At 39.8% G+C, this 26,926-nt stretch overlaps 2 protein-coding genes across 2 annotated transcripts in view; one reads left to right on the forward strand and one right to left on the reverse strand.

Annotated features, from left to right (window-relative positions):
• Positions 1–714, reverse strand: part of LOC126252251 (receptor-binding cancer antigen expressed on SiSo cells) — a 49,155-nt gene extending 48,441 nt beyond the window's left edge. The window contains exon 1 of the mRNA XM_049953126.1: positions 1–714. Coding sequence (XP_049809083.1) covers positions 1–165 — 165 coding nt within the window. The 5' untranslated portion in view covers positions 166–714.
• Positions 702–26,757, forward strand: LOC126252260 (uncharacterized). The gene is made up of 3 exons (XM_049953136.1): positions 702–1,338; positions 19,312–19,407; positions 25,864–26,757. The coding sequence occupies exons 1-3, from the start codon at positions 960–962 to the stop codon at positions 25,929–25,931; spliced, it is 543 nt and encodes a 180-aa protein (XP_049809093.1). The 5' UTR covers positions 702–959; the 3' UTR covers positions 25,932–26,757.
• Positions 26,758–26,926: the final 169 nt, after the last annotated feature.

Here is a 26,926-nt window from a genome sequence, read left to right on the forward strand (position 1 = left end):
GTCACTTTCAACTGTATTGGTGTTAGGAACAACACCGACTGCAGTCAGTGGTACGGGGTCACCAGAAAGCCGTCGTCGTCGACGGAGGCAGCACAAAGCACGCTTGACAATGCCGAGAAACATCAGAAACATAGTCTTTATTCTATTGCAAACAAACTGAAACATTATTGATGCACAGAATGTCTAAAACAATATGTTTGTCCCTTGGTTTGTTACAGTTCTATGGTGTTACACTGCACAAGTAAACATCGGTCTCGTTCTAATCTACCATAAAATGAGAGTATGGAACCTAGGGCAGCAACATACTAGCGGGTAGGCGGGAATACTTGCTGGCGTAACATTTTGCATTCCTTTGCGGACGCAAAATCCCGTGCTTCTGGTATTTTCTACAATTTTTCAATAATATCACACAGAATTTTCATTGTCAAATAATATCGAGCAAAAGTTATCATGGTTTCGTGGATTACAACGTTTTTCTCTAATACAGGTAAACTAAAACGTTTTAAACCGTACGTGTCTGGCGGGACTAAACTGTTTTAGTAAATGACGGCACAGACGTTCCCGCGATGTAAACAATGACAAACACAAGGAACTCAATCATGTCCTGCCAACCGCTACCACTTGCACGCTTCACAGTTCTCTTCTTTTGACCGAATATCTGAGCTCCACGTCTTCGCTTTTTAGTTTGTTGACATTTTAACATCTTTGACACAAACAGAACTTATTTAAAGTGAAGCAGTCTGCAGTAGTTCAAACCTTTTGGTGCCAACTGTTCGAGAAGTTAGTTGCGTGTCAATTGCGGAAGCAGACAGCTGTGAAAGTTTGTAATTAAATACAGACTAAAGTAAATTAATTACATGGTTTCAAGATCAGAATCTGGCTGAAAATATACAATGTTATACCTTGAACTTGGGCTGACATGAACGAATTGTGTATAAATTCACAGAAACGCCGCTGCAATGAAATCACGTGGACTCGACTATTGGAAAAGACAGTTCCTCAAAAAGCGATTCAAATACACGGTTGTTTTCGTGTGTTTAGTCGGTATACTCTTCTTATGCTTTCAAATGCTATCACTTACTGCCATCACACATGGTAACGTGGAAAGATTAATCCGGCATTTAAAAGTAAACGTTAGGGGAATGCATCCAAATAATGCGTACAAATATGTACCAAATTCCAAAGGAAACTTTGTATGCCACAGTTCGAAACAAGAGATAGATTTTCGGCTCGTGAATGATAATTACTGTGACTGTCCAGCAGACGGAAGCGACGAACCAGGAACAAACGCGTGCAAGAATGCTGTCTTTCATTGTGAAGCTGAGGCTAGTCTGTCAAGTACGTACGGAAATTTACTGTTTGATTACGTAGTGGCAGCAAGACATATACTGTAAGAAGTGTTTCATCAAGTAAGAAAACCAAGCAGCCAATTCACTTATTTGTGCGTTAAACCATTCCGCCAAGCAACCAAACACCTCCTCCCCTATCCTAGTTGCTTGTGTTACAGATAGTTTAAGAATTAAGTGATTACCGTAATGTTACCGACCGATATGATAGTTTAAGACACTGGATTCACTTTATGGGAAGCGGAGTAGTAATCTCCGCGCGGAATTTGTATGTACCGTGTATTAAGGCCGTTTTCTGTTCCAGTCACGGATGGTGTATGGGAAGAATGCGCAAGCTGTTATTTTTCTGATTTTCTCTAGGTGGTAGATACATAGGAGGCCGAAGAATATGCTGTTTGCCGTGAAAGGTAGTTTTTGGAGTTCTGTAAGCAGGTTCACAAGAGAGGTACACGCCTTTCTTACAGTACCTGCTTTTCAATTTCTGACACACACACTCTCTCTCTCTCTCTCTCTCTCTCTCTCTCTCTCTCTCTCTCTCTGTTTTACCAGTCAAACAAGTGTGGGACCACTGTCACTGTCCTTCCATATATACTCATTGATGTCCCCTGTTAACTTGGTATTGTTCTGATAACTTGATCAGTAGCCTATTCAAGAATGAGCAATGTAAGTGTTTTGGATAATTGTTTTATCTGTGTGTGTTACATTCTCCGACATTTTCCCCATCATGAAACTTGGCCTATCATTTGCTTTACTTATAGCCTAGCTGAGCTTATGTTATTGTTTAAATCCACATTTTTCACATATTTCTATTCTTAAATATTTGTATGACATGGATGACTTTGTGACTCATTAATCCCATAATCAAAGGATACCATTCTTTCCAATGAAAGCTATGTCTCAGTCCTTGCACCAATCTGATATTTTGACAAGATCTAGTCTGATATTATTCAGTTTTTACTGGATAGAATTTCCTCATACACAGCTGCATCACAGACAAAAACCTTGAAATTGAAAATAATACTCTCCGTTACGTAAAATTCGGATGTCAGGACATATGCTACTGAGGATTGTGGAATCAGATAATTAACTGCTTCTGCTGTAAAAGATTTATTGGGTCAATCACAAGTAACCATTCCAGGATACTTGTGTAAAATATACAAACAGCAAATTATGACTACTGCTAACATACCTATAACTATGGGGATTTCTTTATGTTTTTGTGTACACCAGGAGGCATAATCCATATCACTTCAGGCAGGGGGTTACCGTCATAGTCTAGATGTTGTTTAATTTAGCATATGCTAAAATTCAGGAGTAAGTAAAAAACAGGTTTTTTTGTGTTCTCCAAAGATGACACTGCAAACACCATTTTGAAGATGCAAATTTTGGAAAAAATTTTAAAATGCTTATCTCTGTAACAGTCTAGATATTTTGTTAGTTTTTATTTGTAAGATAATTGCTTTATAATTGCAATGGTATCCTCTGTTTAGATGTATTTGTCACAGTTCTTTTACTGTCACTGTTTGAATTTTTTTTAATAATCTATAGAAAAAAAACTTATTTTTCAAAAGTGCCAATCTAGAAAAGTTTTTTTTTCTGTTGATTAGTACCATGTAGTACTATATTCTCTGTAAAGGAAAGCTTCCACTTTCTTACATTAGACAGGTTTTATTTTAAAAATCTTTTATTTATTTATTTATTTATTTTTTTAACTTTCGAGGGTAATGTATGCTTTCACTGAAGTTGTTTCTTACTAATTTCCTTGTTACAATGTTTTCTCTATTGTCTTTGTTGCAGTTATGTCTTACCACTTTCTCTGCTGCAGTTATATTTTTCACTTTCATTGTTAAAGTTTTTTTTTTTTTTTTAAATACTTTGCTGTAGTTTTGTGTCAGTTTCTTTGTCATGGTTTTCATTGCAGGTTTCTGTATTGCACTTGTTCAGTGCTAATTTGTTTACTGCTAAGGCTTCTAAGAAATCTGAGACCATCTAGTGAGTTCTTTGTTTTTGTGAGGAATTTGCCAGTTGACAAAGTTACAGTGTGTTTTGTGAAAAGAACTGTTTGAAATGTCTTCTGACTGGGTCCACAGGAGAGTGAAGTGTGCTGACTACTTGCATATCGATAAAAGAGTGGTATTTTAAAATAAAAAAAAAAAGAGAGACACTTTGTCCAGGTTGGGAGTAAGTGTTCTCATTTGAAGACTGTTTCAAAATGAAGATGTTTCCAGTGACGACTTTTTGTGTTTTAAATGTTTTGACCGAATAACAACAATGATAGTATCTGAACAAGGTGAAGCCTCCCATGGTGCAGATGACGCAGGATTTGCGTCGATAGAGGAAGAATTAAATACCCTGAATCAGTCAACTGCAGAGGCAAGTGTGTCGAGTCATAAGCACTATGCATCAAGAAAGTGCAGAGAAATTACTAAAGTTATGCATGAATACACTACAGCAATAAAACTGACCACACTCTTCACAGTAAAAATTTCATCTTCAGAAGAAAATGAACCAAAGCACTCTTGCACTTCTTGCCATGAATTTTTCACAAATATCAATTCAGTTGTTGAATATTGTGAATCCTACAGTGAAAAGGTGCAAGTTTTAACTATTATTCCAGGCATATTTTCAAAGAAGTACATGGTAGACAAATCAAGAAATGTGAGGTCTCTAAAAGGAGTCTTTGGAAGACCAGATCCCTATTATGGTCATCCTTTAGAAGCAGCTCAAGTTCAAATAGTGCAGTCATTTTATCTGGAAGATTAGTGGCACTGTTCTCTGTTCTTGCTAGAGTGCCACCAAAAAAGACAATATAACTGTAACAGTTGAAGGACAAAAAGTTGAGAAAGTGAAGAGGTACATGACTTGCAGTATTAAAGAAACTTCTGCAATTTATAAGAACAACTACACAACTTCACATATTGGAAGAACAAAATTTTATGCACTAAGGCCTAAGTGGGTAGTTCCCCACCCTCCTAGAGATGTGTGTTTATGTGTGTACTGCACGAATTTTGAACTTTGTGCAGTAACTTTGAAGAACTTAATGGAGCATGTGACATACGACACCTTGGTTGGGTATGTGAAGCTGTTAGTAGTATGTGATGTAAAACGAGAGACTTGTTTGTTTCAAGAATGTGGTGACTGCCCTGGAGAGGGAGGACTGTCTTTATTGACACTTGACCTGGAAGACGTAGCAGATAACTCTGCAGAAATTACATATGCGACAAGGGAGGAAAATAAAGCAATTAAGAAAACTGTTGTCTTTGACAGTTTCATTGATGAACTTGGCAAATAGTCAGTGAAAGCAGTAACACACCACACACCAGCATCTGAAAGAATTGCAACACCACCACACTGCAGAAGTGAAAGGGTGTGTACAGGCTGAAGAACTATGTTTAGTGCTTCACTGTGATTTTGCCAAGAACTGGTCTGTAATTATCCCACAAGAAGTACAAGAGTATCATTGGAGTAATGACCAGGTTTCAAATTGTACAGGAGTGACATATTTTCAAAACAAGACCACAAGTGTTGGTTATGAGTGATGACACAGGAAATGACTCAGCACATGCTTTGCTAGCAAATTCTTCAATCGCAAACGGGGGCAGAGAAGATCATCATTATTTCTGATGGTGCTCCTAGTCATTTTAAAAATCGTTACCAGCTGTTTGAATTGAGTAAGTTGCTTGTGCCAACTGACTGGGCATACAGTGCTGCTGGTCACAGGAAGGGGCCTTGTGTTGGTGTAAGAGGCCTGCTGAAGCACCATGCTACCAAACACAATCTTTCCAGACCAAATACAGCTGCGATTCAGAATGCTGAGGATTTTACGAGGGTCGTGAAATCTTACACATCCACAGCCCTCATTCATTTGTCCAATGAGGAAATCAAAGAATTCCGAAGCAGAAAAAAAGAATGGTCCAAACAAACTACTACTGTGAAAGGAATTCAGAAGACACATATTTGGACTCAAAGTGATGGGCAAACTCATATTGCACGTAACCGTGTGTGTGTGTGTGTGTGTGTGTGTGTGTGTGTGTGTGTGTGTGTGTGTGTGTGTGTCTGTGTGTCTGTGTGTCTGTCTTGTCTGTCTGTCTGTCTGTCTGCAGAGATCATAGACACCAGTTACAAGTTAAATAAAATTGTAGTGAACTTTATGCTGCCACATGGATCAGCTGTTGGATATAGGTTTCCGGTTGAAGGACAGCAATAATGCCATTGGTGCTCACTTCCTGTTCACAATGTTTTGAAGACTGTAAGAGCTCCAGTTCTTATTGGTTCAACAGGAAGGCATCGCTCTATATCAAAGGAAGATACTGAAACTGTGGAACATATTTTTAATTCATTGACTGGCTAATTTCAGTACAAAACAGAATGCACAGAAGTTGTATAAATTGAAACCTTTGTCTTTGGACCTTTCACATACATTTTGAAGTCATTTAAAATGCTTGAAAAATGAGTATCTTACTCATCTTTCAAAACTAAAATTCTGTTAAATAAGGCTAGGTTTTGACTTTTATGGGCCTGTTATGTGATATTGTGGTAATAAAACAGGTTTTATGTATGGTAAAAATTTAAATTGTTTGTAAAACCTGTTCAACCTAAAAGTGAAAGCTCTCTTTTTCAGGGAATGTAGAACTATATGGTATGAATCAAACGGGGAAAAAAAAAAATCAAAATTTTATGGATTGGCATTTTTGAAAAAAAGTTTTATTCCATAAATTATAAAAAAAGTTCAGAACGCTATAGTAAAAGAACTTTGATAAATAGGTCCAAATGGAGGATTTCTTTGTAACAATAAAGCAATTATCTTTCAAATGAAAAAAAAAAATCTAGAACTGTTCCAGAGATACAGCATTTTATAAATCTTTCCCAAAGTTCGCATAGTCAAAATGGTATACGCAGTGTAATCTCTGGAGGGCTGTATCTCGGAGCAGAATTTTTTTTTTTTTTTTTTTTTTGAGAAAACGAAAAATTCAGGTTTCCTTCTTAGTCCTTCATTTTAACATATGCTAAATTCAATAACATCCAAGACTATGAAGGTAAGATTTTTTTCCCAGCCTGCCTGAATTGATATGGACTATGCCAGGAGAAAAATGACCACTATGAAGAAAAGCTACTGCTCCTTCTCTTCTACAGTGTAGCTAATGCTTTTACCCAAGACTTAAGGCAAAGCATTTAAATAATTTATGTAGATTTCTAAAATAACCAATTATTGATAACACAATGTAAATAGACTGACTACTGTCAGTTATCTATACTGGCAGAATCAAGATCTGTTTAACATAAACTTTAGAATTATGCAAATATTCTGATGAAATGTAGGCATGTCTGATGAGGAATGCCTTTACTTTATTTTTGATTATATAGAGATTTTCAATCTCTTGTCTGGGGTGTGCTAACAACCTGTCGTAGATTTTTGGACCAGAACATAAAACTCCTTTGTGAATCCTCGGTGGTAATTCATGGTCTGTACAGAAATTATGTCCACTTCTAAGATTATAACTGTGAATTGTATATTTAATTTTAAATTCATTTTTGTTATTAACCACAGATAAACATTTAGGGATTATATTATCGATATATAAGCAAGGGCATACCAGGATCTGAACTGGGGGGGGGGGGGGGCAGGTCATACTAGCCTCAGAAAACAAGGACTCGAGACAACATACAGCACTTCTTATTAAATAAAACAGTAAACCAGTGAGAAACTGCTTTTAATAAACATTTTAAATACAAGAATACACTTGTACAATCCGAGAAAACATGCAGCATTTCTTATTAAATAAAACAGTAAACTAGTGAAAAACTGCGAATATCTCCGGGGGGGGGGGGGGAGGGGGGGCCAGTATTCCATATAATCACTTAACAAATTTAAAAATGTAAGTTCGTGTCATAATCTACTCATTAAAAGGTGTAATCTTATGTTAAAAGGTTGTACACAGTAAGACAGGTACTAAATTTAGAAACTGTGTTTGTAACTCACCATGCACACATACTCTGTGACATGCAACAAACTTTACACACAATTTCAAACCTCTGTGAAACTTTTTATCACCGATTTCTCACTGAAACTCCCACAAAACGATTTTTGGGGTTCATATCATTTTACTTGAGTACTACATTACTGCTAACTCTACTCACAAAACGTTTTGCAGACAGTATTCATGTATGCCCGTGAACATTCCTGCAAAATTATGTCATTGTGCGACTCAAAAATTCAGGAGATATGACAACATAAACATCGAAATAATAATAATCGAATAAAAAAAAAGGCATAAATTACCCAGACTGCACTAATCCAGTGTTTTGATAATGAGAGCACTTGGTGACTTCCAATAAACTTTAAACATAATTTCAAATTGTTTCTAAATTTATTGTCACTTACATGCTTCATATCGAAAGTAATATATTAAAAAGTATGTAGTAAAAATAGGTGAAGTAATAAAAAGTCTGAAGCTTTTTCATACATGATAGTTCAGTTCTTTAAAGAATCAGTAGATTTTTGGTATGGACTAACTAATCTAGATGCTCAGTTTAGCATGTTTTGTCCCACTGACTTGAAGACCATGGTTGTGGCTTATTTTACATCCACCTAACAGTGTCTTATGGGATTGATTAATGGCCAGTGCAGTGAAAGTGAACACAGTATATATATGGCAAAAGTGGTAGTCATGTTACACTACCGTGGAGTAGTCTACACACACTGAACTAACTTCAGTGTGTGCAAATGACTCTCCATCCTGGACAAGGTGCTATGTCCATACTGTCAGGAATTTTTTTAACTGGTCACAGACCTGATACAAATCCATATGAACGTATTTTCTGTTTAAGGTGAGAATGTCTAATTGAATCAAAAGCTTTCCGAATGTCTATAAACACTGAATTAATCCTCTTTCCTCACTCCATGGCACTGGGGCTATTGTGTGATGAACATGAATTGAGTTTCATATGATTGTTTTTTGAATCCATGTGACAGCATAAAGCTTCCATATGACACTGTCCCTTCCTTTACACCTTCGTTTTTATAGATTAGGTTCCTGTTGATTTATTTCACGATTTTTCGCACTTTTTAGCACTTCATTTCACTGTGAGTCAACTACAACTATCAATGGTAAAATGTTACATGAAGGCTTAAGTGTTACTACAGAGACATATAATATAAAACTTCACAAAGTCTATATAAGATTAATAAGTGGACAAGAACAAAATAGGACCACATGGAGAACCTGTAAAAGAATCTCAGTGGACAAAAACTGTTTGACACAACAATTAAAGAAAGAAAAAGAAACCTCTACGTAAGCTGCATGATAAGGCCACACCTGGACTTCAAGATGAAAAGCAGCGATCATAGACTACATGATAACCAATGAAACTGAGAAGTTTGATGGAAAAAACCTGAGATTGCAATTAATACTATCTGCTAAGGCATCATAATATGTTATAACATGAACACCAACATTCATTTATTCATTCACACATTGTGCTCTGTAAATCCCTTCATGAAGGAGAGCCCTCAGGCCTGTGGAAAGAGTCAATTTATACAGTAATAGGCAGGGGCAGCCATTCCAGGTTACTTCTGCAAAATATTCTAAAAACAAATTATGACTATTGCTAATCTACCAGTATTTGTGGGCATTACTTTATGTATGTTTATGTATACTAGAAGAAAAACAACTGATGCGTAAAAAAAAAAAAAAAAAAAAAAAAAAAAAAAAAAAAAAAAAAAAAAAAAAGAGATAAGAGAGCCACTTAGGTGAAATAAAGCTGGTAATGCAAACTCCTTGGTGACAGGAGTGTGGAAACAGATTGCATTAAATTCAAATTGTTGACCACTAAATTTGATTAGGCTAATTATTTCTAACAGAAGTTGAAACTACAGGGAGAAAAACAAACAATTAAAAGCTGTTCCATTAAATTTACTTAGAAAGACACTGTATACTTCACCAGTAGATATCAGTTTTGTTTAATGAACTGTTTTCACTTTGCTGATGTATAGATAAAAAATAGTGTTAGCATGAAATTACATTAATGCCTAGTTTAGAACATTAAAGAGAGTTGTCGAAGAGAAAAGTTGCTGCTTTTCATCATGTACCAATAAAGTAATCTAGAAGCAATTCCCATAATTATCAATGTAAATAATTAGCACATAATAATTTGCTGTTTGTATACTTAAGATAAATTACCTACAGTGACTGCATTTGCCTGTGTGACTTGATTTGTTCCACTTTGCTATAAAGGCTTTACTTCATGATGGGATTTACAGAACACAATATGAATGAATAAATGAGAATGGATATGGTGTCTGATAAACACTACATAACTGCAATCTCTGGTACACCACATCCACGAGTGTGTGTCTAGTGTGACATTGTTAGTTTAGCTTTGATATGTCAGAGTAGTTATATTCTACCCTTAAATTAAATTTATTCTAGGCACAGATGTTTTTCTTTTGTGTGCGATCTTTCGTATTTCCAACTTACAGGAAGCAGCTCACCTATGTATCTGATTGTTTGCAGCTATTCAATGCATTGAGCATGGAAACAAATAACAACTTGTGTAACTTTTAGAGTAGTACCTCTGTTTTGTCATCATGTCCATTGCAACTCAGACACAATTGAAATTCGTGATGAAGGGCATGTGACATAATTATGGCAACCTTTCTTGAAACACCACAATTCCAAATGATTGCTTGTGTCATTTCCTTTGATACACAAACTGACAAAATGGAAGTAAAAGTTAGATTACATAGTCAAGAGGGCAATCCGCGCTTTAGCAGAATATTATGGAAAGGTGCCCCTCTCAAAAACCAAAGAAATTCTAGTCATATGTAAAGGCCATTGGTGGCTCCAAAGTGTGTCCACTCAGTCATGGATGACACAGGAACAGAAACAAACAGTAATAAAGCATAACCAGATTTTTTATGACCCCAATTTTCAAATGTTCCCTTACAAAAGAAAATCCAGTATATTCCCCCCAGTTTAATTCTCAAACTGCTGCAGAGATGAGTGATACAGACAGTAGTGTCAGTGTCACTGAGAAACAGCTCAAATCACTAAAACTGAACAAAGCTCCAGGTCTTGATGGTTGAGTTAGCCCATTTTTTTATATGGTAGATCAGAGAGAGAGAGAGGGAGGGAGGGACGGGGGAGGGAGGGAGGGGTGGGTGTATGCAGTAGTTGGGAGAAAGCATGTCACTCCCATCTACAAGGAGGTTAGCAGAAGTAATCAGCAAAACTACCTTCCAGTATTTATGGAATATTCCATTGGTTCTTGGAAAAGCATATACATTTTAAAAACATAAAAATAATACTTATTTTACAGTTCGTTGTGAAACCGCTTTCAGCTCTCTAGGCCTAGAAAGCTGCTTTACAACCAGCTATAAAGTAAATATTATTATGGACCATCAATACTGTGTATTTCAGTTTTTAACTGTCAAGTATACTCAGTGTCATTCTGGTCTCAAAAAAATATTTCAAACAGAATTAATGCCTCCATGGTGAACAGCATTGTCATGCGAAACTGTGCTTCTGCTTTTTTCATGTGACATTCTGGAAGCCATGAGACAAGACAGTCAGGAAGCTACAGCATTTCTTTACTTCCAAAGGCACTTGAATCAGTACCACCATAGGGCTATAGAGATAGAGAGAGAGAGAGAGAGAGAGAGAGAGAGAGAGAGAGAGAGAGAGATATGCTGAATGCAGTGTATTTGGCTGTCAAGAGAGCAGTGAGTGATACCTTCAGTGACTACCATAGTAGAATATTGTCAAATGATATTTCACAAAACCCAAAGAAATTCTGATCATTTGTAAAAGCTGTTTGTGGCACCAAAGTTAGTATCCAGTCCCTAGGGAATGAGACAGGAACTGAAATTGAGGGTAGCAAAGCAAAAGCTGAAATGCTTAACTCTATTTTCAAATTTTCTTTCACAAAGGAAAACGCAGAAGAATTGCCCCAATTTAACCCTCATACCACTGGAAAGGTGAATGAAATAAGTATTAGTATCAGTGGGGTTGAGAAACAGCTGAAATAATTAAAAAGGGTGAATGGAATTCCTGCCAGATTCTGTACTGAATTTGTGGCTGAGTTAGCCCCTTTTCTAACTATAATGTATCACAGATCCCTTGAATAACAAACCACACCCACTTCTTGGAAAAAAAAGCACAGGTAATACCTGTCTAGGAGAAGGGTAGTAGAAGTGATCCACAGAACTATTGTCCCACATCCTTGATATCGATTTGTTGTAGAATCTTAGAAAATATTCTGAGTTCAAACATAAGGAAGATTCTTGAACAGAATGACATTCTCAGTGTCAAACAGCGTGGATTCTGAAAACATCAATCATGCAAAACCCAACATGCAGTTTTCTCACAGGACAATCTGAAAGCTTTGGATTGAAGCAGTCAGGTAGATGCAGTACTTCTTGATTTTCAAAAAGCATTTAACTCCGTACCACACCTTTGCTTATTGTCAAAAGTGTGATCATAAGGGGGTGTCAAGTAAAATTTGTGACTGCATTGAGGACTTTTGCAGAGAGGACACAGTATGTTATCTTGGAAGGAGATTTGTTGGCAGATATAGAAGTAACTTCTGGTGTCCCCAAGGAAGTGTGTTGGAATCCTTACTGTTCATGTTGTATTTTAGTGACCTTACAGACAATATTGATAGTAACATGCTTTTTGCAGATGTAATGAAGTCCTGTCTGAAAGAAACAGCATAAATATTCAGTCAGATCTTGATAAGATTTCAAAGTGGTGCAAAGATTGGCAACTTGCTATAAATGTACAGAAGTATAAAATTGTGCACTTTGCAAAATTAAAAAAATGTAGTATCGTATGACTATAATATCAGTCAGTCACTGTTGAAATTGGCAAACTCATACAAATACCTGAGTGTAACACTTTGTAGGGATATGAAATGAAATTGTCATATAGGCTCGGTTGGTTGGTTGGTTTAAAGGTGGGAGAAGGGACCAAACTAAGAGGTCATTGGTCCCTTGTTCCTAATAAAACAATGCCTCAAGTGTGAGAATAAAACAGACAAAACATATAACACAAAACGGAAAGAAAGGAAAAGCCACAAGAATGAAGGGAAGTCAACAAACACTAAAAGTAACAAAAGAGGACAAGAAGACAACAGAGACGCTAGAAACAGAAGAGAGTAAAACATGAAAGCAGATTACAGTGGCTGGCCAACCACGAGAATAAAAAGGGAAAGCCAGCCACTCTGCAACACATTAAAATCTCCACCCTAGAAGCACTAGGGTGGAGGACACAGAGGGACAAAGGACATGCACTAAAATCTACATATAAGTATAAAACCCACTCTTACGGATAAAACATAAAACTAAAGCTACTGTGGAAGCATTGTAGCCCAACATCGAAGACAGGGTGCTGGGAAAGTTAAAAGTCTGAGGCAGAGCGGCTAAAAGTGGGCAGTCCAGTAAGAGATGGACGACTCATTTGGGAACCACAGCGACACTGAGGTGGGTTCTCGAGACGGAGTAGGTAAACATGCGTTAGCCACGTATGGCCAATGCGGAGGCAGCAGAGGACTGATTCCCTGTGAGAGGCCTGCGTGTAAGACTTCCTCACATTTATAGTCTCCTTAATGACACGCTGTTTGTTGTGCGTGCTTATACCATTCTGTATCCCAAAGCCGGAAAACACTGCGATCTAAGACAGAACGCAGGTCAGCTTCGGAGATGCCTATCTCCATAAGCAGTTTCCACGTTGCCTGTCTGGCCACCCTGTCAGCAAGTTCGTTGCCGGGGATTCTGACGTGTCCTGGGTCCGCGCGCGCGCCCACACACACACACACACACACACACACACACACACACACACACACACACACACACACACACACACACACACACACACCTGAATGGGCGCTACCAGAGGTTGGTAAGGGTAGCACTGGTCGATAGCTTGTAGGCTGCTCAATGAGTCAGTACCCAGGGGAAATGACTCGCCAGGGCACGAGCGGATGTACTCAAGAGCACAAGATATGGCCGCAAGCTCTGCAGTGAAAACACTGCAGCCAACTGGCAAGGAGTGCTGCTCAATATGTCCTCCATGAACATATGCGACGCCTATGTGACCATCAGCCATTGAGCCATTGGTGTAAACCACGTAAGAGCCCTGGAACATGTCAAGAATCGAGAGGAAGTGACAGCGGAGAGCAGCGGGGTTAAAGGAGTCCTTAGGGCCATGCAAAAGGTCCAGACGAAGCTGCAGCTGAGGTGTACACCATGGAGGCGTAATGGAACGGACCGCAAGTAGAGGTGGTAAAGGGAGGGACTCCAGTTCAGAGAGAAGGGACCGCACACGAATCGCATTCATTAGCCCCGATCTGGGCTGCCGATGTGGGATATGGACTGCAGCGAGTGGGAAAAGGAGATGGTAATTTGGATGCTCAGGGGAACTATGGTTGTTTACTGCGTAACTGGCTAGCAGTTGCGCCCGCTTGATCTGCAGTGGAGGGACTCCAGCCTCCACCAGTACGCTGGTCACTGGACTCATCCTAAAAGCTCCTGTCGCTAAGCGAACCCCACAGTGGTGCAAAGGGTCGAGTAAATTCAATGCTGAAGGCACTGCCGAACCATAAACCACACTCTCATAGTCAGTTCGGAACTGGACAAGGGCTCTGTAAAGCTGCAGCAGCTTACAGCGATCTGCACCCGACTTGGTGTTGCTCAGGCAATGGAGGGCATTGAGGTGCTGCCAGCACTTGTGCTTAAGATGACGAAGATGAGGGAGCCAAGTCAATTGAGCATTGAAAAGCAATTCTAGGAATTGATATGTCTCCACTACAGTGAGTGGATCCTCATTAAGGTAAAGTGCGGGTTCCGGATGAATGGTACGACGCGGACAGTAGCACATGACACACGACTTTGCAGCTGAAAACTGGAAGCCGTAGGCTTGAGCCCATGACTGTGCCTTGTTGATGGCTCCCTGGAGGCGCTGCTCAGCAACAACAGTACTGGAGCGGCAGTACAAAATGCAGAAGTCGTCTGCATACAGAGAAGGTGAGACAGAGGGCCTGTCAGCTGCTGCTAGACCGTTAGTGGCCATTAAAATTAGAGAGACATTCAATACAGAGCCCTGCAGGACTCCATTCTCCTGGATATGGATGGAACTATGGGAGTCACCAACTTGGACATGGAAAGTAAAGAGCGACAGGAAGTTTTGGATAAAAATCGGGAGTGGTCCCTGGAGACACAACTCGTACAATGTGGCAAGGATATGATGTTGCCAAGTCGTGTGGTATGCTTTACGTATGTCAAAAAAGACAGCAATCAGGTGGATCAGCCAGATGGTGGAAAAAAAAAACACCATAGTTCTACTGGAGGATGACATTGTGAGACTAGGAAGGCACCGAACATTCAGTGTAGCAGTTTACGCCTCAGTCACCTGCTGCCACCAATTTATTACCTGAGCAGTCTATATCCATTGTGTCTTAGGGTCTGGCGAGATCTAGGTCCTCAGCGGATGCCAAAATCTCCACCCCATCCTCAGCCGCAGAGCTTGTGGGTAGCAGTGGTGTGGGTGCCACCACAATTTCCTTGGTCTTAGGGGTTTTCTTTTTGGATTTTTCTTGCTGCTCCTTGGGTTTCCATGGCTGGGAAGACTTCACTGGTTCAGCCTCCAGGACTGAAGATGAGCGTGAAGCCCTATGACCAGCTGCTTTTGGGCTCTTCAGCCAATGGCGGGTGTTGTCTTTCCCACTAGCAGAAACCTGGGACCCCTTTCTAGCAAGAAAACCCAAAGAAGACTTACGCTTCTCCAGCTTAGAAGTGGGGACAGACATCCCCGATGGTTGGGGAGGGAGGGAGGGGGGGGGGGTTGCTCCCAAAGTAGGTGGTGCGGGAGCAACAGGGAGGGAAATGCTCCTCATCATCCAGGGGGCAGGTGTAGTCTTCCGGCTCTGAGAGGTGACCTGGGTTGGTGGAGCTGATGGTGCCAGAACTGTTGTAGCGGTGGCGTAAGATGATGTCGTACGCACAGGATGCAGGCGTTCAAATTTTCTCTTAGCCTCAGTGTAGGTCAGTCTGTCCAGGGCCTTGTACTCCATGATTTTCCTTTCTTTCTGGAGAATCCTGCAGTCAGGCAAGCAAGGCGAATGGTGCTCTCCGTAGTTGACACAGATGGGAGGAGGGGCACATGGAGTATTGGGATGTGATGTACGCCCGCAATCTCGGCATGTGACATTGGAAGTACAGCAGGAAGACATATGGCCGAACTTCCAGCACTTAAAGTGCCGCATCGGGGGAAGGGATATAGGGCTTTACATCACACCGGTAGACCATCACGTTGACCTTCTCAGGCAATGTATCACCCTCAATGGCCAAGATGAAGGCACCGGTGGCAACCTGATTATCCTTCGGACACCGGTGGACATGCCGGACGAAATGTACACATCGCTGCTCTAAATTGGAGTGCAGCTCATTGTCAGACTGCAAAAGAAGTTCCCTGTGAAATATGATACCCTGGACCATATTTAAGCTCTTATGGGGCATGATGGTTACAGAAACATCCCCCAGCTTGTCACAAGCGAGTAACTCCCACGACTGGGCAGAGGATGCTAATTTTGATCAGGAATGAGCCAGGGGGCGAAAGGCTATTTACAATTTGTACAGAAACCAGATGGCAGTTATAAGAGTCGAGGGGCATGAAAGGGAAGCAGTGGTTGGGAAAGGAGTGAGACAGGGTTGTAGCCTCTCCCCGATGTTATTCAATCTGTATATTGAGCAAGCAGTAAAGGAAACAAAAGAAAAATTCGGAGTAGGTATTAAAATTCATGGAGAAGAAGTAAAAACTTTGAGGTTCGCCGATGACATTGTAATTCTGTCAGAGACAGCAAAGGACTTGGAAGAGCAGTTGAACGGAATGGACAGTGTCTTGAAAGGAGGATATAAGATGAACATCAACAAAAGCAAAACGAGGATAATGGAATGTAGCCAAATTAAATCGGGTGATGCTGAGGGGATTAGATTAGGAAATGAGACACTTAAAGTAGTAAAGGAGTTTTGCTATTTGGGGAGTAAAATAACTGATGATGGTCGAAGTAGAGAGGATATAAAATGTAGACTGGCAATGGCAAGGAAATCGTTTCTGAAGAAGAGAAATTTGTTAACATCGAGTATAGATTTAAGTGTCAGGAAGTCGTTTCTGAAAGTATTTGTATGGAGTGTAGCCATGTATGGAAGTGAAACATGGACGATAACCAGTTTGGACAAGAAGAGAATAGAAGCTTTCGAAATGTGGTGTTACAGAAGAATGCTCAAGATAAGGTGGGTAGATCACGTAACTAATGAGGAGGTATTGAATAGGATTGGGGAGAAGAGAAGTTTGTGGCATAACTTGACTAGAAGAAGGGATCGGTTGGTAGGACATGTTTTGAGGCAACAAGGGATCACAAATTTAGCATTGGAGGGCAGCGTGGAGGGTAAAAATCGTAGAGGGAGACCAAGAGAGCAATACACTAAGCAGATTCAGAAGGATGTAGGTTGCAGTAGGTACTGGGAGATGAAGAAGCTTGCACAGGATAGAGTAGCATGGAGAGCTGCATCAAACCAGTCTCAGGACTGAAGACGACAACAACAACAACATGAGCCAGATCTCATTATGGACAATCCCTCCACCTCCCCAAAGCTGTTCTCTAAATGCTCAACAAAAAAAAAAAAAAAAAACTGAGGCTTCATCGTCATGAAAGATTCCCCATCAGCTCTCGAACATACAAGGGGTGAATTAGATCTGCAGCCATCCTTAGCCTAACGCTCCTCCCATGGTGTGGCCAGGGAGGGGAACGATTTGGGGTCATACTTCTGTGTGTTGAATTGAGCTCGTGGTCAATTAAGACTGCTGGTGTTTCACCACCAGCAAGAGATGATGGACTACGCTTCATCACGTGTCATCTGCCCTGATGCCACCCACTCCGACCAGGGGCCCTCCCCACAGGCACCAACCAGCCGCAGCAAAGGCCACCTGGTAGGATGGCCATTGTCGGGAGCCCCGATGCCCCAGGGGGATGGGCGTCTACTCCTTGGCATACGTGGGGAGTTAACGGCGCAGGCATCAGCAGAGTGATCCCTGTGTGGTCAGGGGGCTACAACCAACAGGGTATATGGCGGTCCCACCACAACAGACTGGCTTCTGTGCTGGATATCAGGTGCAAAGAAGTCCGTGGTCATCGTCGACGTAGAAATCGACACTGCATAGTGCATGGTGGAAAACGCACCCAGGAAGGTGTCCTTGCCCAAGAGATGGAGAGTGCGCAGGACTGCTATGCGACAAGGAAGTGGGCTAAAGATCTCAATGCACACTCTTCGGGAAAATGTTGAAGAATAGAGGTCAAACCCTACAGGGGACCATCACATAAAGGCCAAAACGTGTGAAACTCCTTTTAGTCGCCTCATATGACAGGCAGGAATACCTTGGGCCTATTCTAACCCCTGGATCCGCAGGAGGGATATAAGCTCAGTCATGGGTAAAGCAGATGGGAGACTTCGGTTTATTGGTGAAATACTGGGGAAGTGCAATCAGTCTACAAAGGAGATTGCTTACAAATTAGTTGTGCGCCTGGTTCTAGAATATTGCTCAAGTATGTGACCCATACCAAATAGGGCTAACAGGGGTATCAAATGTAAGCAGAGAGGGGCAGCATGAATGGTCAGAGGTTTATTTGTTCTGTGGGAGAGTGTCACAGAGATACTGAAGAAACTGAACTGCAAGGCTCTCGAAGATAAACATACACTATCCCGGGATATTCCATTAACAAAGTTGCAAGAACTGGCTTTAAATGATGACTCTAAGAATACACTACAGTCCCCTATTTCTAGCTCACATAGGAATCATGAGGATAAGATTAGTATAATTATCACACACACACACACACACACACACACACACACACACACACACACAGAGAGAGAGAGAGAGAGAGAGAGAGAGAGAGAGAGAGAGAGAGAGGGGGGGGGGGGGTATTCCAACGATCATTCTTCCCGCAATCCATACAGAATGGGATGGGAAGAATCCCAAATAACTGGTACGGTGGGTCCTCATTGTGGTTTGCAGAGTATAGATGTAGACATACATCTAATATTACATATTATAGCTACAAAAGAAAAAAGAATTTGACTTTCAAATATGTGCTTGGTAGTTGTTATTTTCCATGTTTCAATTTATGCCCATTTTTTGGATTATTCATTTCCTGGCACAGCTTTCTTTTGCCCCCTCACCTGTTAACATTATGCATTATCATTCTGTCCTTGTCCTATGAATAGTGTCTTTTCTATTTTGAAATTTTCTTTTTGTAACTCTTGCCTCACCTTATCTTTTCTGGCGGTGAAATGCTTGTTTAAATGCAAGGAATAAAATAGATTAGAGAAACTTTTGACGCTCCTTTGAATGATACTCTATATCATGTACAGCAAACAAGGTGCCAATTGAGAATTTAAAATTTAGTGTTTAATGTAGAATCTTATAATTTTAAAGAGGATGCTTGTGTGTTGGTTAGCAGAGGGTGTGCAGTCTCTTTTGGTGCACTTTATTTCAAGCATCATTCAAAGGCCTGTTGTTGCTCTAATCTGTTATATTTCTTGCTTTTATTTTTTATTTTAACACATCTTTAACCCATTGACTACCAGTAGATTGTTATTTGTGGTATCCCGGAATTTGAATGCTGCTCGTCAGTGAAGTTCCACATCTGTTGCTGCACTTGGTATCTCTCTTGATCCTGGGGGAGGAGGGGGGGGGGGGAGAGAGAGAGAGAGAGAGAGAGAGAGAGAGAGGGGGGGGGGGGGATTCCAACAATCATTTTTCCCGCAATCCATTGCACATGTATTTCAGTGGCTGGTAAGGAGACATGCTGTAGTTGCATAAAGTGTTTTTAATGATCCTTTGTGTGCATAATTATTATTGGTGTGCTGTATTTCGAATGTGTAATATATTTTCATTTCTGTTGTCAGAAAGTGTTCCATCAAACCAGGTAAATGATGGTATTTGTGACTGCTGTGATGGGTCAGATGAATGGGCACAAATCTTTTTTCCATACAGGATAAGTGGTAAGTAAAATGTATCTTACATAAAGGAGAAAATTTGAGCTATGCCTAATGTAAATTATAGAAGTAGCAATATGGTACTGCGATAACACGGTGTCTCATGCCTATTTAATGTTACACAATTGAACTTTTCATATAAGAGCATGACTGACACCTTGCTACTAAATGCAGCAATTAGAGTATTCATTATTAATTACTCCTCTGCTTCAGAATCTTGCTTGGTATCTGGATGGAAGCTGTGGGCAACTGCCATTTTTGTGTGATATTGTCAAGTTTTGTAGTTTCACACATACTATCTGAAAAGAGAAGTTCTGTAAGTAGTGCTATCAACATCAAAAATGCTGATGTCCTTTATTGTACTAGGAACATATACCTCTGACTTGCATACAGAATGAAATTTAGGTCCCAGCTCAGCCTCTTAAACAAGATAACTGCCAGTTTTTCTATATTTCCTTAAAGGATATAACACTAGCTAGAGCAAACTTGGTGTCTCCAGTGCAAGTATGTATGAAACTCGCTGTACCTTTATTGTAGAGGAAGAGAAACAGGCATCAGTTTGTTGGGCATCAGTTCTGTAGAAGCCTAGAAATGAGTCTAGGACATACAGGGTGTCTGATGAAGGAGTCCCTGATTTCAAATTTAAATATTTCAAAAATATGTGTTTATTTTGAAAGCTGTAAGAATTTTATACAGAAGTTTCAGCTGCTACCAGATAGAGCTGTACACTGTGCAACTTGTAGGATATCAGCATGATAATTACTCATCCTCTGCAAGCAGTCTTTGCAGTCACATCACAGTCTCTTTCTCTTTCCATCACTAGAGGTGGCACAAATGAACAATGAAGTTTGCCATCACATAGCACACAGATTGCTGATTCAAGATTGCCCAGTGTGGTGGGATGGTTCTGGTACAGAGTATCTTTCAGTGTGCCACACAAAAAGTAGTCTCAAGGAGTCAGATTGTGCGAATATAGAGGCCATCCCTGCACAAGTAAATCTGCAATAATCCAGTGCAGTGACTCTATTCTCAGAGTATTCATTTAGAAAGTGAAACACCTATTTTGTGCGATGTGGTGTGACTCCACTTGTGTAAACCATACAGTGCCTGGTCGGTCCTCCAACACTAGCTGTGTGGCCTCAAATTTTTCTGAAATTGCAATGTAATGTTCAGTAGTGATAGTTTGTTACATGAAAAAGGGTCAATAATGCCACTGTTGTGTGCCACAGACTAGACAGTAACTTTGGGAGAATATTGCGGATTCGCTTGACACAAGTGGGTATTTTCAGATCCCCAAAATCAACCAATTTTATTTTTTAAGTAATCCATTCAGGTGGAAATGCGCTTTATTTGGTTTGCAGAGTCAGCCCCCTTTCACACAGCTCACACATGTATGGCCTGGTGGCTTTGGATTTCGAATGGAAGCCTCATGCTGGAACACCCCAATCCAGTCTCTGCTGCAGTTCTTCTTGCTTGGATTTTGCTGAACCATTCAAAAAATTGTGGCAACACTTTCAGGAGTAACTACAGTTTGCCTGGGGACAACATTCCCCGTTAGATCATCAGCCATGCTGCCTGTCCATTGGCATTTGGCAAAGAGCTTGTGAATGATTTTTTGGATTGGGTTCTTTTGGCACATTAAATTGTGTTTGAAAATTGCACCTTATTGTGCCCTAACTTGTGGTATTCCAATATCAGAAAAACACATAATTCAGTGGCGTATGTGATTTCAACCTCTTCCTTCTGTTCGCTATCCTCCTTTCACATTTCAGTAATGGAACTGATTACTCTGACCTGCAGCACACTATTTGTAGATACTACATATTGCGATTACAGCCCCATCTGCTAGCAGCTTTTTCAACTATTTTGAAACTTTTGCATAAAATTCTTACAGATTTCAAAATAAACATTCCATTTGTTGCAATCATCTAACGATTTTATTTTTCGAGAAATTTTATTTTGAAATTGGGGACTCTGCTGGATACCCTGTAGCGATCATCAGGGTTTGTAGGCAACATACTTCTAAATGTAATAATTTTACATTTGAGGATGGTAATAATCCAAAAATTTGTGTGTTAGAGATTAGATCTGTATCAAGCACTTGAGAAAGTTACAATAAAATTTTGTAGAAATAATTTGCACCTCATATGTGAGCAGAAAATAATGTCAGTGCAGGGCTGTTAGGAGTTATTGATGGCTGTCTGTGGTTCTTCCCACAATAACATTCACTGTGAGAATAGAAAGGCATGATGAAGCAGCCCGTGACATCATTTATTGTCGTCTTAGGTTGAGCTCTGCTATGCAGCTTGGAAAAAAATTAATAGAAAAATTTTTATCTGGCTGTGGTGGTCAAACATTCTAACCCGTTGGATTTAGCTACATGGCTCAATCAAATGTAAACAGGAACTTAGTTCATTTCACTCTTGCACCTTGTGCCTTATTACTCTTTTCTCAGCAATGAAGATACAACATTTTGAAGAAACTACGGGCCCAATTTGGTAATGCTACTCTGTATAAAACTCAAATGTGCTGTTTGACCCATCAGATTCTAAATGGTCATATTATAGTGAAAAATCAAAGCTATAGTCACCAATAAAGACAATATTAAATCTGGATGTTAGCTTGCAGAGTATGACTGTCACATTACTGTCATCGAGATTGCATCGCAAGTGGGGATAAGTATTGAAAGTGCCCACACCATTTTATCAGACATACTTTGATACGAAAAATATCAATCATGTGAGTTCCTACTCCTGTCACCAGGCCTAAAAGTATGTGCTGTAAGACATTCGTCATGACTTTTGAATTCCTTTAAAGGATGAGGAGAGATTTTAGTGGAAATAATCTTCATCTGCAGTGAAACGTTGTTGTTGTTGTTGTTGTTGTTGTTGTTGTTGTTGTGGTCTTCAGTCGTGAGACTGATTTGATGCAGCTCTCCATGTTACTCTATCTTGTGCAAGCTTCTTCATTTCCCAGTACTTACTGCAACCTACACCCTTCTGAATCTGCTTAGTGTATTCATCTCTTGGTCTCCCTCTACAATGCCCTCCAATGCTAAATTTGTGATCCCTTGATGCCTCAGAACATGTCCTACCAACCGATCCCTTCTTCTTGTCAAGTTGTGCCACAAATGCCTCTCCTCTCCAATTCTATTCAATACCTCCTCATGTCAGTGAAACATTAGTCCATCACAATACCCCAGAGAACAAGAGGTTGGGTACGGAGTTGAGGGAAGTTGGAGAGGCAGTGCCGATCAAGGCCAAGACTCAACTCTAAGGTGGGAAAAGTTTGACTGCTGAGTTTAGGGGCTCAGTAGGTGCCTTGCAGATTGACTATCTGTGTAGGCAAAGGATGGCGAATGCAGCCTGCTGCTGCAAGCTGCTGAGCGATGCTAAGACTGTTTATTGCAACAAGCAATGCCTGGAACCAATTAATGTTGTCCTCCTCAGTAAGCTCCAAAGATGACCTCTTAACAACCTCCAAGTCCAGACATGTCTCCATGTAGCTACCACATGTTTGGTCCACCGAAGGAGGAGTTAGGAAATGAAAGTTTTGAAAGATGACTCTACAGTCAAATGAGAGACATGTTCGAAAGTAAGTGTACTTGACCATAACACTGACCAGACTGAGCATCACAGGATCCGGTAATATGTGAACTCACATTGTAGTGTCCAGTTGTGTGAAAGAGGACAGTAAGAAATCCTAGGAAGTGTGAGCCATGTGCTGTAGCTACCTCCTACTCGAGGAAGAAATAACAACTACCAAAATTTATTCCTGAATCACAAAGGTGTTACGAAGAGAATGAGCATGTTTAAGTGGTGTAGGGAGTACATATGTTCATGATGAACAGAAGAGTGGAAGACCTTCCCTTTTGTCAGATGAGTTGGTGCAAAAAATCGAGAAAACTGTGAAAACAGCCAGTTGACAGTAGATGAAATTTATGCAATGTTTCCACAACTCTCCAGAACTCTCTTTTGAGACAGTCATACAAATTATGGGATGTAGAAAACTTTGTGCAATATGGGTCCCAAAACAGCTAACAGAGTAGCACAAGAAAAGTTGAGTCAGTAGAGTCCACAAGTTCCTCGAGCAACTTGGATTGGAAGGCAAGGATTTTCTGAGCACTTTTGTGACTGGACACAAAATGTGGATGGCTCATTATACAGTGAAGACAAAAAGACAGTCATCACAATGGTGTCACATAAATGCTGCCTGCATCTGCCAAAAAATTAAATTCAAAACCACAATTTCAGGCAAAAAAAACTCATGGCCTCAGGATACGGAGACTGAAAAGACATGATTTTGGTCGAATTTTTCCCTCAAGGGGGGGGGGGGGGGGGGGGGGGAGACCATAATGCACACAACGATATTGTGGGATCCCCAAAAAAACTCAAAAGGAGCTTTTGAAACAAAAGCAGGGGAATGCTGATGAGGAGTGTGTTTGTTACATGACAACACCCCTCCTCACACAGCCTGAGCTACCAAGGCACCCTTGAACTCATTGTTTGGGCTGTGTTGACCCCTCACACTCCTCGTATTCCCCTGACGTGGCTTCTTCAGGTTATAATCTTTCCATCTCCATGGATACACACAAGTGGAATTAAATTTTCAACTGATGAGCAGTGCAGAAAGAGTTCCTGAAGTAGTGGAAGAAGCTGGTGGGAGAGTTCTTCAAGGAGGGCATAAAGAAGCTTGTGCTATGGCTCACCATATGCATTGAATGGGATGGCGATTATGTGGAACAATAGTCAACAAATATATCAACAATACATTGCCTTTTTTTTTTCAAATATACTTTTTCTTAAAAAAAATATATAAAATTTAGTACACTTACTTATGAAAATAACTTGTAGTATGTACACAATTGACTACTGGGGCAGCCAACTTCTTTCTTCCTTAAATGAATCAAAAATCTTTCCATTTGATGGAGAAATTGTGTTTCTGTTGACGGAACTATACAGAAAAATAATGCATTCCATTTTAATTGGTATATACCACCAATAAAGCTGTATTAAAATATTCCAGTTTATATTTGAGTGACCCTCGTGATAAATGAAACATGCTGAATATCAGACAGTTAATGATTCAATCAGAATGTTTTTGGTAGATTCACAAAAGAAATCTGGTGGCAAGCACAACATATGAATGGTAATGAATGTTTCAGATTATTCTGTAGCTTTCGTGAGCTCTGTATAGGCAGTTGTTTCTTTCAGCATAAAATGATACATAAAAATACCTCTTTCACCTTCCTCTCAAGTGTCACCACCTTATCGCAGGCATATTTAGAGCCAAGCAGGAGGGTTTGCATGCCTCAGTGATGCTGAGGGCTATGCTGGCAGTAGTGTAGCTACCGGCAGAGTACCCAAGCTGGTCAGACCTCAGTGGAGGGGCCTGATGAAGAGAGTCCCACAACTGAGGAAAGGGAGGGCCATGTTTTCCCCGGGAGCTCCACCCGTAATCATTGGGTACAGTGACCCAATCCCAAGCTGGGGACCAGCCAATGCCAGCAGACATCTTCTACATCGTCGAGCGTGCTCCCAAGTATCATTGATGTACAGGTCATTATGCATTTCACAGCCTTACCATTTACAAGTGGGGTCACACATGATTGGCTTCAAATTGTTCTTGTGTGGCATTGGTCTTACAGGTATTGCAGCTCCACAGTAACATTAAGGAGGCAGCTGAGATTAAGCTTGGTGGAAATTTAACCAACAAAGACATAGGCAAAACTTTGCAGACCCACTTTGAAATAATTGATACAGCAACCCATGTGTACACAAGCACAAGCAACAGATTTTCAGCCGAGATGTGAAAGGTAAAATGTTTAACCTGTTCTTCATCTGCAGACAGTGCATAAAATTCTAATCATCTTGCTTGAGGTAACTGGTAGTAATACAGAGCATCAATTGCTACAACACCTTTCACATTAGCCCTTTTCGCAATATGAAACTGAATCAACACATTGATAGATTTGCTAGCCAGTGCTTACCTTCAAGAGACAAATTTTTCATACTGTGACAACCATATAAAAGTATACGAAACTATCGTAGTTTCTGGAATTATTAGTACCTTTCTAAGGAAGGAAGGAAGGAAGGAGAATGGGTTAGGTATGGTTAAAGAGAAAAGGCAGTTGTTCTATATCTTTGCACAAAAGTCTTTAAGAAAGGGGTACAAAACTGGGAATCTACAGATAAACATAATAAACTAAAAGCATATGAGCTGTTGAAAACCGGCCTCTTTATTTGCAAATGGGTATAACTTACATTGTTCCGGTCCTGCATGCATTATGTGAACAGTAGAAGGTAGGTAGTAGTTTCTTTTATAAAATCAAGTTTACTGACTGTGAATTTAAGAATAAATTTATGTTGTTCATCTATAATTTTACCTGTCAATTATTTTTTGTTGAAACTTTCTTTCTGTGTTGCATAACATTGATTTTTCTACATTCTGTTTTCTGTGCAGAGGAACTCCAGATGAAGCTTGGAAGATACCACTCTCCGTGTCCAAATCTTTGCCCAGATGATGTGTGATGAATTTATGTTTACTTAAATGTTGTTCCTGCCTCTGTGTGTACTTAAAACAGTTTTTAAGAACCTGATCTCAGACATTAGAGACCGAATATGTGCCTTAATTTCACAAAACTGAAAAAAATTGGTTGTCAGCATTTCAGCAGCTATTTTATTTTAAAAGGAGATGATGTTTTAGAAAATATGCATACAACATTCCTGGAAGGAATTTATACTCTATGGGCACAGTAGGGAAGAAGATCCAGATACATAACAGACATACTGTGTGATATAGCAAACAAATATTAAGTTGCTTTAAATATGCACTGGTAATTTTTCAAAAATGTCAGTTTTTTAATGCTAAAATTCATACTTAAAGAGAAAGAAATGAACAAAAATTGCATAACAGAAACCACATTCCGTTTCATTAAAACCATCGAAATACCTAGAATAGTGCTGTTTTTATAAGTTCATTTTGATATTCTTTACTGTAGAAGTTAATATGTGCATTCTGTATCTCCCACACCCCACCCCTCCTATCATAAATTTTCTCAATTAGCCACTTTATATGTCATATCAGTAGACTTCCAGTTTACATAGTATTTATAAAGCCTGAAAAACTTATATTACCTTTGTGTAACTAGAATGCAGATTGATACCGTCCAACGCGTAGGGTGCCACAATCGTAAAGGCACTTTTTATTTTGCGAGAACTTCAGTGTTAGGTTTTCTTAAAATAAAGACCCTTCGGTAGTATTATTACAGCTTAAAGCAAAAACAATTGTAATACTGCAAGGGACTCTGTCACATATTTGTAATGTGTATCTGTAAAATAAAATTATTCTTAAATACTTTGGTCATACTTATAAGGAAACTTATACATCATATTAATGTTATTGTTAAACACACACCTAACAAAAGTTGCAACAGTTTTGTAATGCTTTCTCATAAAGTGAGGCCTTGTAAACTGAAGAACTACTCACCAGAAATTTTGTAATAGTCTGTGTTAAATACTGTGGC

Source organism: Schistocerca nitens, chromosome 1 (genome assembly GCF_023898315.1).
Source record: "Schistocerca nitens isolate TAMUIC-IGC-003100 chromosome 1, iqSchNite1.1, whole genome shotgun sequence".
In the NCBI taxonomy this organism is placed as follows: Eukaryota; Metazoa; Arthropoda; class Insecta; order Orthoptera; family Acrididae; genus Schistocerca; species Schistocerca nitens.